The sequence below is a fragment of the Lagenorhynchus albirostris genome, chromosome 8, assembly GCF_949774975.1.
Source record: "Lagenorhynchus albirostris chromosome 8, mLagAlb1.1, whole genome shotgun sequence".
In the NCBI taxonomy this organism is placed as follows: Eukaryota; Metazoa; Chordata; class Mammalia; order Artiodactyla; family Delphinidae; genus Lagenorhynchus; species Lagenorhynchus albirostris.
The window spans coordinates 96,692,999-96,705,050 of record NC_083102.1 but is presented as its reverse complement, the minus strand read 5'-3'; the positions used below and the strand labels follow the sequence as shown (position 1 = coordinate 96,705,050).

The 12,052-nt window shown below is 51.5% G+C and overlaps 1 protein-coding gene across 5 annotated transcripts in view; it reads right to left on the bottom strand.

Annotated features, from left to right (window-relative positions):
- Positions 1-12,052, bottom strand: part of OGDH (oxoglutarate dehydrogenase) — a 76,969-nt gene that overhangs the window by 23,043 nt on the left and 41,874 nt on the right. For 4 of the 5 annotated variants that reach the window (XM_060157438.1, XM_060157439.1, XM_060157441.1 and 1 more), the window contains 6 exons: positions 9,226-9,341; positions 5,927-6,081; positions 5,641-5,787; positions 5,026-5,116; positions 4,470-4,649; positions 135-263 (listed from right to left, as the gene is read on the bottom strand). In XM_060157438.1, coding sequence (XP_060013421.1) covers positions 135-263; positions 4,470-4,649; positions 5,026-5,116; positions 5,641-5,787; positions 5,927-6,081; positions 9,226-9,341 — 818 coding nt within the window. The remainder of the gene's footprint in view (positions 1-134; positions 264-4,469; positions 4,650-5,025; positions 5,117-5,640; positions 5,788-5,926; positions 6,082-9,225; positions 9,342-12,052) is intronic. The other variant, XM_060157442.1, reaches the window with a different exon arrangement.

The window sequence follows — 12,052 nt, the reverse complement described above, 5'->3', positions numbered from 1 at the left end:
AATGATGAAACCATGTCATTCTAAGTAAGGCTGATGTGAGCGTAGAAGCCTCAGGAGAAAGTCTAATTGATGCTGTGGCCTCCACAGCCTTCTCTGCTGCAAAGACCCCAGAGCCCGCCTGGAGCCCAGGTTACCTGGTTGTTGACGACCACGTGGACAGTGCCGTGAGTCGTGTAGGACGGCAGGTCACTCAGGTGGAAGGTCTCGTACACGATGCCCTGGCCGGCAAACGCAGCATCCCCGTGCAGAAGGATGGACATGACCTGCAGACATGCAAAGGAGACCCCAAATGTGACATGGTCCTGACCACCACGTCCACAAGGCACACTGGAGATTCAGTCACAATCCACTTTTCAAAAAATGATGTATTTTGAGATAATTTCGAACTTAGAAAGAAAATGGCAGGAAGGCACAAAGACCCCCCAGGCCCCCCCAGCACCCCCTTCCCCCTGAGAATGTGCTCCACGAGGGTGCCCTCCATGTCTGCACACCAGCCACCCTGCCATCATCTGCTGCAGAGCCAATGCCCACCACCCCTGAACCCACCACGCAGGACCCTCTCATCAGGAAAGCAATGCTGGCCCAGACCCCACGTGGACGTGCTCTTAGGGCCACGCCTCTTTAGCCTCTCGACCTGGAGCAGCCCATTGTGTCTCCCGTCTCCACGTCGCGGACAGGCCTTGGGCTCCGATGGTCCTGTGTGACCAGACTCAGGAACGGTGCATTCCGTACCAGGGGACGCCAGAGCTGGCCTACCCCACGTGGATGAAGTTGACTTGGATCACATGGACAGGTAGCTGTCTGTTTCTCCCTTTTTTTTTTTTTTTTTTGGTCACGCTGCGCAGCATGTGGGATCCTAGTTCCTCAACCAGGGATCGAACCTGCACCCCCTGCAGTGGAAGTGCAGAGTCTTAACCACTGGACCACCAGGAAGTCTGTGTTTCTCCCTTTAAACTTGCCATTTCTCCTCGGTAACGAGAACAGTGAGGAGAACTTCTAGATCTTGCTCCTTACCACACCTCCACCCACCCAGCAGCCTGAGCGGCACCCCGGGATGCTGCCAGGTGTCACTCCTGCCTTCACGCGCTGGCATTCCATAAAAGCTTTCCCTTCTCGACTTTTATTTATTTGTATTAATATGTGCTCCCGGATTCCTGTTTTATTCAGCTGGCTGTAACTGACCAGGATCTGTAGTTATTTGGATGCTCACACTGCCCCATACTTGGCGTGGGGGTCCCGTGCCGTCTGGACAGGTCCCATGGCTCGTGGGGGCCTCCGGGCTTTCTGGCACAACAGAGATTTCAGCCCCCTGCTGCGCTGTTCCTGCCCAGCCCTGGAATCAGACACTTCTCTAAGGAGCCTGGTTCCTTCAGTGGAGGACGGCACTGAAGACTAGTATTTGTGTGCTCATCACTCTAGAAACATCACACTTCTAGGCTCTTTCAGCACAGAGCCAAAAACCAGATGCACAGGTTCACGTACACAGAGATTTCTAAATCTGTACACTGTACAACTGTGATGCCTCCAATTCCAATCCTTTTTCTGGGTCTTCCTCCTTCTGCATTTATAAACATCTCCTACACCGTGAGACACTGTTCTCACTGTCCTCAACACATTACCTGTTTGCTTGGTACAGCCCCACGGCCCTGCCACCCCTGCTCCTTGACGCCCTCTTGCTGTGTTTACTCAGCTTCTGTCACCTCCCTGGTCCGCAGCGCCAGGAAGAGAAGGTCCACGTGCTCTTCAGGGACAAAAATCTAGATTTTTTTTTTTAGCAGAACCCCATGTGTCCTGCCCTGAAGGACACAGGGACGCTGTCTGGGACAGGTGGAAGTGGACACAAGTGTCGGGTCTGCGCAGGGACCTCCTCAGAGGATTGCAGCCTTGCCAGGGCCCAAACGACCGGGGGACACGGTGCCTCTTCCTGCTCGCCAGGACGTGCGTTTCTCTGCAGAGCCTTCTCTGTACAACCTCGGCCTTCTGCCGTCGGGCACCTCAGGGTCAGCCTCCCCTCTCCTCACGCTGTTTCTCTTGATCTTCTGGAGAAGCTGTATTGTGCCCCTTGCTAGGTTGCACTCGGTCCCTTGTGTTCCTCAGCGCAGCGCTGCTTGCTAAAATCACACACCCTGGCGGCCCGATCTGGACCCAGGTAGGAGCGGGTCTCCGTCCGTGGCAGGCCACCCGCAGCGCTAGGGAGCTGCTTTCCCACATGAATGCCCCAAGGGCCACATCAGCCCTGAGCCAAGCTGGGTCAGGCTCAGTCTTGCACCAGGTTATAGAACAACCTTGGCCACATTTATAGAAATTACATAGTTTTTTTCTGAAACACTGAAGGTTATGTAACAAACACTCCAGCTCCCTGGATTCTGGGTTTAACAGAAATCAGATAATTGCCTAAGGGTTTGGGAAGCGTAGCCAGGAGAGCAGGTGTGAAGGACTGGTGGGGTCTGGACCCGCCCGCTGAGCACAGGCAAGGGTGGGCTCAGATAGAGGGGCGGGGGCAGGGGCCTGGAGGGATGGGCCGTCCACGCCAGGCAGGGCACTCCCATGGACAGGGCACTCCCTCAGACAAGTGCCTGGTGACCACACAGGGCTAATCAGCCTCTCCTGGCCTCAGGATGGATTGCTGTGATCATCTGAAGCATGTTAGACACCCTCCACCACTTCTCCCTAGTTCTTTCATTCCTTTTCAGGACGTCTCCAGCATTCTAAGCAAGCGATGCTGGAGTGGCTTTTCGTCTCTAATTTATGAACGTGGATGTCACAAAGTTTTCTGCAATCCTGTTCCCTTCCCTGGCCCCAAATGCCTGGGCAAGGGTTCCAGCCACAGACAGCGGAAATGCTGGAGGCACTGGTCACTGATGCTGGTTTCCTCCCTATCCGTCCCCGGCCACTGTGTCACTGGTGGTCTCGGGGGCTGCACAGGAAGCCACTTTCTACCCTCTTGGAGTTTCTGAGGCACCATCCAGGCCCCCAAGCTCAGCAAAGTAACTCTCATGTCCCAACACCCTCCCCGTGGGCCACACTCTTTGTGGTGTAGGAACCACTTCCTGTTCCCAATGCCACCTCTGGTCGGGATCCCGTTACCCTCTAACCGTCCAAACACAGTACGAGTAGACTCACAGTGTTTTAAATTATAGAACCTAGTAGACTAATGCTTGGTTCCACCTCTAAAAAGTCTGACCCCTCTCCAGGGCATCCCTGGGCCAGGCTGCCCTGCCCAGCTCCTCCCTGCTCTGCCCACAGCACAACCCCACCTCCATCCTTGTCCTTCTTTCATCGCCAGAGAATGTCCTTTTCTTCCCGTCTACCTAAATCCTGCTGTTTCTTTAATTAAATATGACAACTACCTACTCTATTGATGAGAGGATTTGTCTGCCTTTCATTCCACTTCCTTCCACACCCATATACGTCTTCTGAAGTTCTTTACCAGTGAACCTGCAGCTTTACATCACATTGTGTATGTTCTGTTAGCTTCCTCACATATGACCCTATTTCTAGGAAGAACAAGAGATGCTTGAGAGTAGGGTGGTGATGCTGACTTTGAACATGCCCCAGAATGCACAGGCAGACATTACAAAAACTTGATTTTTCTTATTGCTTGGCTTTGAGGTTATCATTAAGTAATAAGAACTGTACAATTTGTTACAGACAGACTTCTACTTTGAGGTTAAACAAGGACAAACAGTTAAAATCCACTGAGGATTTCTATACGTAAGTAGGCTGTCCAACCAACATTAAACATTCAGTGTCACACACCTGGAAAATGCCGGTACCAGGGCCCCCCGGAACTCGAGCTGTTCTCCATCTCTAAACGGTGCCACCCTGCTACAAACTCGAACACCTCTCCTCCCATCTATCAGTATATATATATATATATATATATATATATATATATATATTTTTTTTTTTTTTGCGGTACACGGGCCTCTCACTGCCGTGGCCTCTTCCGTTGCGGAGCACAGGCTCTGGACGCGCAGACTCAGCGGCCATGGCTCACAGGCCCAGCCGCTCCGCGGCATGTGCGATCTTCCCGGACCGGGGCAAGAACCCGTGTCCCCTGCATCGGCAGGCGGACTTTCAACCACCGCGCCACCAGGGAAGCCCCCCATCTGTCAGTTTTACAGTTCCTCCTTTAGGCTCACCCACATCTTTTCCTTAAGACTCTCTCCTCCTGTTCAGTGACAAAGGCTCTTTGTCCGCCATGATACTGTACAAGACTAGCTTCTCCACAGGTGTGGTGACAATGAAAGCAATCTACTCCCCACCTAGCTCTGGTGATCACAACTTGGAAGGAAGCATTATCTGTAACGGATTAATTTATTAATACTATGGCTACTCTTTCAAGATCCATTCAGAATATTTTGTTAAATTCCAGAAACATGAGGTCTGGGACGTGCCTGAGGCTGTGAGCCGGTCCTGGACCATGTGGCCTCAGGGCTGCCCCTGGCCAGCCCCCGTGGCCTTACCTTCTTTCCCTCTGTGTCCCCGCAGTAAAACTGCTCAGCTTTGGTCTTGCCCATCACCACGGGATCGGCAGCCTCCAGGTGGGAAGGGTTCGCCACCAGCGACAGGGTGATGTTCCTGTCGGTCACACGGTTGATCCGCCGGTGATACATGCCCAGGTGGTACTTCACGTCTCCAGAACCCTGAAGGTACAAACAGTCAGTCTTCATCCTGGGCATGGAGATGCTTACTCTTCACGACAGCCCTGTCCTGTGTTACTTCTCCTCCCAGAACCCCCATTCCTGGAAGGATGGAAAGCCTTTCCCCAGAACGGCTCTACCTAGGGCACAGGGAGAAGGTCCCTCAACCAGAGGCACACATCCCAAACCCCAGCGGGGAGGACTGCGGGGGCTGCCAAGCCTCTGATCTCTCTTTTCTCCGGGAGGTCGGCCACCGGCCACCTCCTCTGTGAGTGGTATGGAGGATCCCAGGCCCAGGTGCTTCCGGAGAAACAAGTGGAACCAGGGTCTGGTGTGGGTCGGAGCTATGCTAGTTTCTAAAAGAAATCAGGTGTCTCACCTCATCAGCTGCCTCCAGCTTTGAGTCGAACTGACAGAAAATCTGCTCCAGCTCCTTCCTGATGACGTTTGCAAGCACGTTCAGCCGCCCTCTGGTACACAGAGGAGCGAGCAGGGCCTGAGCTGTGTTCCGGGCAGCAGGCAATGCTGTTCTAGCCCCTTCCTCCCCCGATGGACAGGCAGTGCCTCGGTTTGCAGCCCGAGAGGAGCTGAGAGCAGAGCTGATGGGACACTCAGCCTCTGCTTGCCCGGCACCCAGGGCCACGACGAGGTGGGAGGAAGAAAGGCAGAAAACGGAGAAACACTGCCGGCCTGCGGCGAACGCTCCACCCTCAGCCTCCGCTGCCGCCTCAAGCTGAGGTCTCCGCTCCACGTCACCGAGCAGCCTTCCCTCTAGGTTAACCTCCCTCAGTGGTGATCCCGACAAGGGCATGAGGCCAAGATGCCTGCCTAAAACCACTATGGCCTTGAGTGTGACAGTGGCTACTGAGGGAGGGGGATGCTGTGGCGATGGCTGTCCCAGGACAGGGGTGCAAGTGCGTTCCAGGCGAGCCAGCCTCTTTGCTTGCCTAGTGCCCCACCCCGTGCTCTGGATGCATGAAGGGCAGCCAGGTACCTGTGCGGCATCCCCATGATCACGTAGTCCACTCCGTTCTCACTTGACTTGTCAATGATGGTCTTGAGGGCAGGAATCAGCACCTCGCAGCCTTCGAGACCAAAGCGCTTCTCAGATGACCACTTCCGCTGCAGGAACTCCTCAAACCTGGACAGGAACCAAGCCACTCTGAAGAGCCAAGTCACCAGGGCCAACCTTGCTCTCGTGGGGCTGTGGCCACGCTCCAAACCCACCCACCCCTGTCAACAGGCTGTGCCACACTGACGGGACCAGTGCAGCCCCGTACCTGGTGGAGCGCACTAGCCGGGCCAGCAGGGTCCGCTTCTCCTCGTTGGTGAACTGCATGATCCCAGGCGTCTCGAATTTCTGCCGGATCCACTGGCACTGCTCCAGGTCATTGATGAACATGAACTCCACCCCAATGTGCTGGCAGTACGCCATCTGTTTTTCACGCACACACACACGATCAAGGGGATGTCCCCCCAGGCGTGTTGACTGCCCACTCAGCCAGAAGGCTGGCAGGAACAGGTGGCCTCCCTTTCAAATGCAACAGAGCCAGCTGTGATCTGGGGCACCAAGTTTGGGCCCACAACCTCCTCTCACTCCGAACCTGGCCATGAAATACTTCCTCCACAGAGTACAGAGCCCAATAGGCAGGGAGGGGACAGTGAGAACCACTAAGCCGAGACATGCTCCCCTCATGGTGGGAGGACAGAAGCACCAGCCCAGGGATGGGGAAGCTCCTGGGGAAGACAGGTTCTCTGACCTCAAGGTCAGACTGTGCCCACCACCCTGAGAAAGAAAGGCCCTGTACTGCCGGTGGATATCACAGCTCAGTGGCCACTTAAGTTAGCAGGCTTTTATTTATTTTTAAAATTTATTTATTTATTTATTTATGGCTGCGTTGCGTCTTTGTTGCTGTGTGTGGGCTTTCTCTAGTTGTGGCAAGCTGGGGCTACTCTTCGTTGCGGTGTGCGGGCTTCTCGTTGTGGTGGCTTCTCTTGTTGCGGAGCACGGGCTCTAGGCACACGGGCTCCAGTAGTTGCGGCACGCAGGCTTCAGTAGTTGCGGCACGCGGGCTCAGTAGTTGTGGCTCATGCGCTCTAGAGCGCAGGCTCAGTAGTTGTGGTGCACAGGCTTAGCTGCTCCACAGCATGTGGGATCTTCCCGGACCAGGGCTCAAACCCATGCCCCCTGCATTGGCAGGAGGATTCTTAACCACTGCTTTTAGGAATTTAAAAAGCAATGCCCTGGTGTGCCAATAATTTTTAAAAATTAATTAATATATATATATTGGCCACGCTGCACATCTTGTGGGATCTCAGTTCCCTGACCAGGGATCAAACCCAGGCCACGGTAGTGATACCGCTGAATCCTAACCACTAGGCCACCAGGGAACTCCCGACAATAAGTTTTAGAGCCCACAAATGCCTTTCAACATCTTCGCAGCAGCCATGCTGACCAAGCACTTAGAGGGCCGGGTTCTGCTTGGTGGTTCTGTCTGTGACCCCCTTTGGTTTTCACAACAGACATGGAAACTGGCTGGCACAGTGCAGGGTGAGGATGCACCTGGGATCCCAGTGGTGGGTCCAGATGTGACACCAGAGCAGGGGTGGGCACCTCTGCATGTTAATTCTATGATAATGAAACAAAGGGACATTTGCTTGAACTCAAAATAATGGCCAACCACAACGCGCTCACTATCATCCTAGCCAAGAGGAGGAAAATCTTGCCTAGGGACAAAAAGAGGAAATGGAGCTGGGAAAGACCTTGGTGTTTAAGGTGTTTTCATTAACTCCAAAACTATATTTCCCTGAGGACACCTCATGTGATAAACTGGGAACTTTTAAACTGGATGCACAAGAAGCCCAGGGATGGGGGGTGCTGGCCTGCCTTCCCTGACTTCAGAGCCAGCGCGTGTCACCACTTCCACCGGAGCTGTACAGTGACAGTGCCCTGATCTACTGAGCCGCAGAAGAAAGTATATTTCTACACAAACACATTTGAGAAAATATGGCCCAGCCACAGCGTCTGTTAACATGAACCTTGAACCTTCCTCCATCAGCTTAAAAAAGGGTGCATCTTCCCTGGGACCCAAGTCTGAGTTGTAAGCCTAGCAGAGAGGAGAGGAAGGGGTGGGGAGAGAGGGGAGGGGAAGGGGAGAGGGGAGGGGAGGGGAAGAGAATGAAGGAAGGGAAAGGGGGAGAGGAGGGGGAGGGAGGAAGTGGGGAGGGAAGAGGCGGGGAGGGGGAGGGGGCTCCCTCCTTTACCCATGGAGGCAGGAGAACACGCCCGTGCTCCTTCTGCCTGATGGGCAGTATGTCCATTACTGAACAATTAAAGGCTCAAAGGAAATTATTAGGTCAAAAACAGTATGTCTCCATTATTATCAGCATGAATTTAGCTATTAACTTGGACACATAGTTACTGGGCCCCTGGATCATATTTTGTTTCTCCTGTTCTTGGCTCAATCCCCAGGAGAAAAGGGCAGGGAGTTTTAGGTGCCGATTCTTAGCTTCTCTCTCTAGTGAGACGTTAGGAAGCCAAGAAATTGCACTCGCTCTAAATATTCAAAGAGCTGCAAGTTGATTATTATGTCACAGGACCAAGAACATACTTAAGCTCTGTCAGCTCACACAGCCGCCCAGTGCACGCACATGTCACGTGTAAACATACCTAACCCACCATCATCGGGTGAGTGTTCACAAATATCTGTAAACAACGAGAAGGGGTATTCCGAACTGGGACAAGTCAGAATGGTAGGCTCTCTTGGAAGAGCCCTGGACGTGGGGCCCTCTGGGGACAGGGGGTGCTATGGCTGGGACCCCTGGAGTCCAGGTCCAAGGGTCCACAACAGCCCAACTCCTGGGTTCTGGCACTGGATGAAATGAGAGCCGTGCATGGCTCTCTGCCCCTTTCAAATGCTGGATCAGTACAACCTGGGGCTCGAGCAGTCGCTTGTAAACACAGCTGCGTATCCCTATCTCCGGGAGATTTGTAAAAATGCACATTTCCAGGCTCCAAAACCAGAGCTGACTCAGTTGGTCGTAGGTGGGCCAGGAATCTCCCCAGGCGTTCCTATTCAAGTTGGCTTGGGAATGACACCCTTTATTTACCTAATGCTTTAGGACACATTTTTTTTTTTTTTTTTTCTGGTACGTGGGCCTCTCACTGTTGTGGCCTCTCCCATTGCGGAGCACAGGCTCCGGACTCGCAGGCCCAGTGGCCATGGCTCACGGGCCCAGCCGCTCCGTGGCATGTGGGATCCTCCCGGACCGGGGCACGAACCCGTGTCCCCTGCATCGGCAGGCGGACTCTCAACCACTGCGCCACCAGGGAAGCCCAGGACACATTTTTTAAAGTCGGAAGCAAAGTCTACATTTTGTTATCGTTGATTGTAAAAATAAAAAAACATGGAATTTCATCAACAAAATAGCAAAAAACAGAACAAAACAATTCCCCTTCCCTTACATTAAAAAAATATATAGGATCAAGAGAAAAACAACCTAGTCTGGAGGCCTCCTGCCAACACAAGTTTTTAGCAAGTCCACTGGAGTTTTCTGGAAACGACTTGTGTTTTCTTACCTCCAGGCGCCGGATGATCTCCCGCAGCGGAAGGGCCGACTCCTGTCCGCCGATGAACGTGGTGGTGGGCAGGTGGAAGACCTTGTCCAGGTCAGACTCGTCCAGGCCGTAGAACCCTACGGGGGTGAGGAGAGATGGGCACAGCCATACGGGGGCCACAGTTTAGGAAAAGGGGGAGGGACTCCCCGGGGGAGAGAAAAAAGAAGAACAAAATCATAAAAACCTCTGTTATGTATGAAAATAAATACTATATTACAGCCAGAAACACAAAGTTTAGCAACAAACAGAAGCTGAGTATATTACTGGCATCACAGGTAAAGGAGAATAAATTCATATGATGCATATATTAGTCCAGTGCACCAATTATTCATAATTTAGAGAAAAATGTATTTCAAGGCCCCACAGACACAAAGCGATTTAGGTTTGAAAAGGCACTGGGTAAGTCAATCAGAAAGCAAATGAAAAACAGTTAAGGAGAGAATTCAAGTAGAAAATGAGGAACTGGACTAGACTAGGTCATATATGTCTTAATGGTGATGGCTTTTGTATGTGGTGAGTGGAAGCTAGGAGACTGAGAAGTGAGGGACAGTCACCAAGAAGCCCAGTGGCCTGCGGGAGAGCTGCCAGGCAGCAGGGCAGAGGCTTCCACGGCCACCTCTGATGAAGGACGGCGCCATCTCCTGGAAGACCTCCAACTGCACATAAAGACCCATCCTCCAGACAGTGCTCGTAAGTCACAGATCTGATTATCGCTCTCCCCAGTCCAATACCGACACGTATTTACTGACTAATTGCTAAGGAACCGACTATCACTGACTCATCACTGCTATTTGCTGAGCACCACGTGCAAGGTGCCTCCTCATCTGAAAGCATATTTCAAACTGACAAACACGTGATGGAGCGGAGGGGCTCTTTCCAGGGCATTATGCGCTTGTTTCATGTTGCAATAATTATCAAAGGGGAAGAGACTTGGAGGAAAACTGCCCAGTGACACTATAGGTTAGGCTCCCACCCACAAGATATTGGCTGGAGTGAGGCAAGGTGCAGTTCACAATCCCAGACGCCAGGATGAAATGTGAAACGAGCACCCACAGTCTCTAACACCTGACTGTGCAAGATCAGACAGTCTCCCATTTCCTGGCCTAATTAAGTGTAAATAAGACAGAGGGCCCAGTAAGGGACCCAAGCAGTCGCTTGCAAACACAGCTGTGTATCCAAATCTCTAGGGAATTTGGGAGATTTGTAAAAATGCACATTTCCAGGCTCCAATGCCAGGACTTGACTCAATTGGTCATGGATGCGCCACGAACATCCCTGGATGATCCTATTCAAGCTGGCTTGGGAACCACAGCTTTTATTTATCTAATGCTCTAGGACACTTTTTTTTTTTAAACTTTTAAAAGCAAATTCTATGTTTTTCAACCTTTTTTTGTTTTATTAAAACAAAAGCAACCTGGCTTTTTTTCACCTTGGGGTGGTGGTGGTGATGGTAGAGTGGCTTGGTTAAGCTATGCACCCGTTTCCTGCCGTTATTCTATCAAGAATGAGGATGGGCCATCACGTGGGCCTGATAAAGCATGGCTCTGGCCCTTCACAGCCCAGCTCTCAGTGTTTATGGAGGAAAACCAGAGTTATTTGGGGGACACTTTTCCTAGCTCATGGGAACACTCAGCAGTGGGGGCTAAGGGAACCGGGGTATCCAAAGAGTGCACACTCTGTTGGGAACAGTTTGAACATTTTGATTGTGGAGTTAACCAACGACCTGTGTGTCCCAGAGGAGAACGTGGGCTTGTCATGACCTTTCAGCATGAAGAGCCCTTGGCCTCACCACATGTGTGATTCTTCATTTCCATCACCGTGAACTGATCATTCTTGGGCTCTACTACTGAACTTCAAAACTGCTGGCCTTGCTTCTGAGTTCTTCAGTCATTTGACAACTTAAATCTACAGACGTCTGGGAAGGTAGTATAGACATATGCCTACCTATTCCCCCACCAAGAGCAACTAAAAACCCCAGATATCATGTATAAAACAAATGTAAGATGACGCCAAAGGGTGGAGAAAAAAGCCAACCAGCCAAGGAGGTCCCTAGGTTTCCTTTTGGGCTCCCATATCCCAGACCTGGAGCAAAGAATGTGGAAACTTCTACAGGTGTAGACAGAAAAAGCCCCAACAAAAGCTGCTCTCTTTAAAGGACCAGGAGAAAGGCAGCCTCGCAAGACAGAAAACTTTTAGACTGTAACTGCTCTGTTCCACCCAAACATATGGAACACACTGCAGCCCCATCAACACCCTTGTCAGGCTGCAGTGCACTCTGACCTCTGACCCCACCCAAAGGTTTCAAAGAAGGCCCAAGAGGAGGCCCAAACTTTCATTCCCTCTGGGAGGTAATGCACTAGCCCACTCCCCCACCCTAATGTTAACAGAGACTTTGGGGCCCAGAATGTCCATCTCCACCGGGGAGTAACTAGGTGGGCCCCTCCCTACCAGAGCAGTGTTCAGAGGAGCCTTCCTATAACAAAGATTTCAACAAGATCCCATCTCATAGTACCCAAAATGTCCTGGTTTCAATGTTAAAAAAAAAAGAAAAATCACTTATAACAAGAACCAGGAATATGTCAGATTGAACGAGAAAAGATAATCAATAGACATTAAGATGTTAGAATTATCTAAGATTCTCAAGAAGCCATTATCAAATGATTTCAGTGAGCAATTAAAACATGAGAGAGACATGAAAAAAAAAATTAAGTCTCAGCAAAGACACAGAAAGTCTCTGCAAAAAATTAAGATACAAAGAAGCACCAAATGGGAAATTTTGAAACTGCAA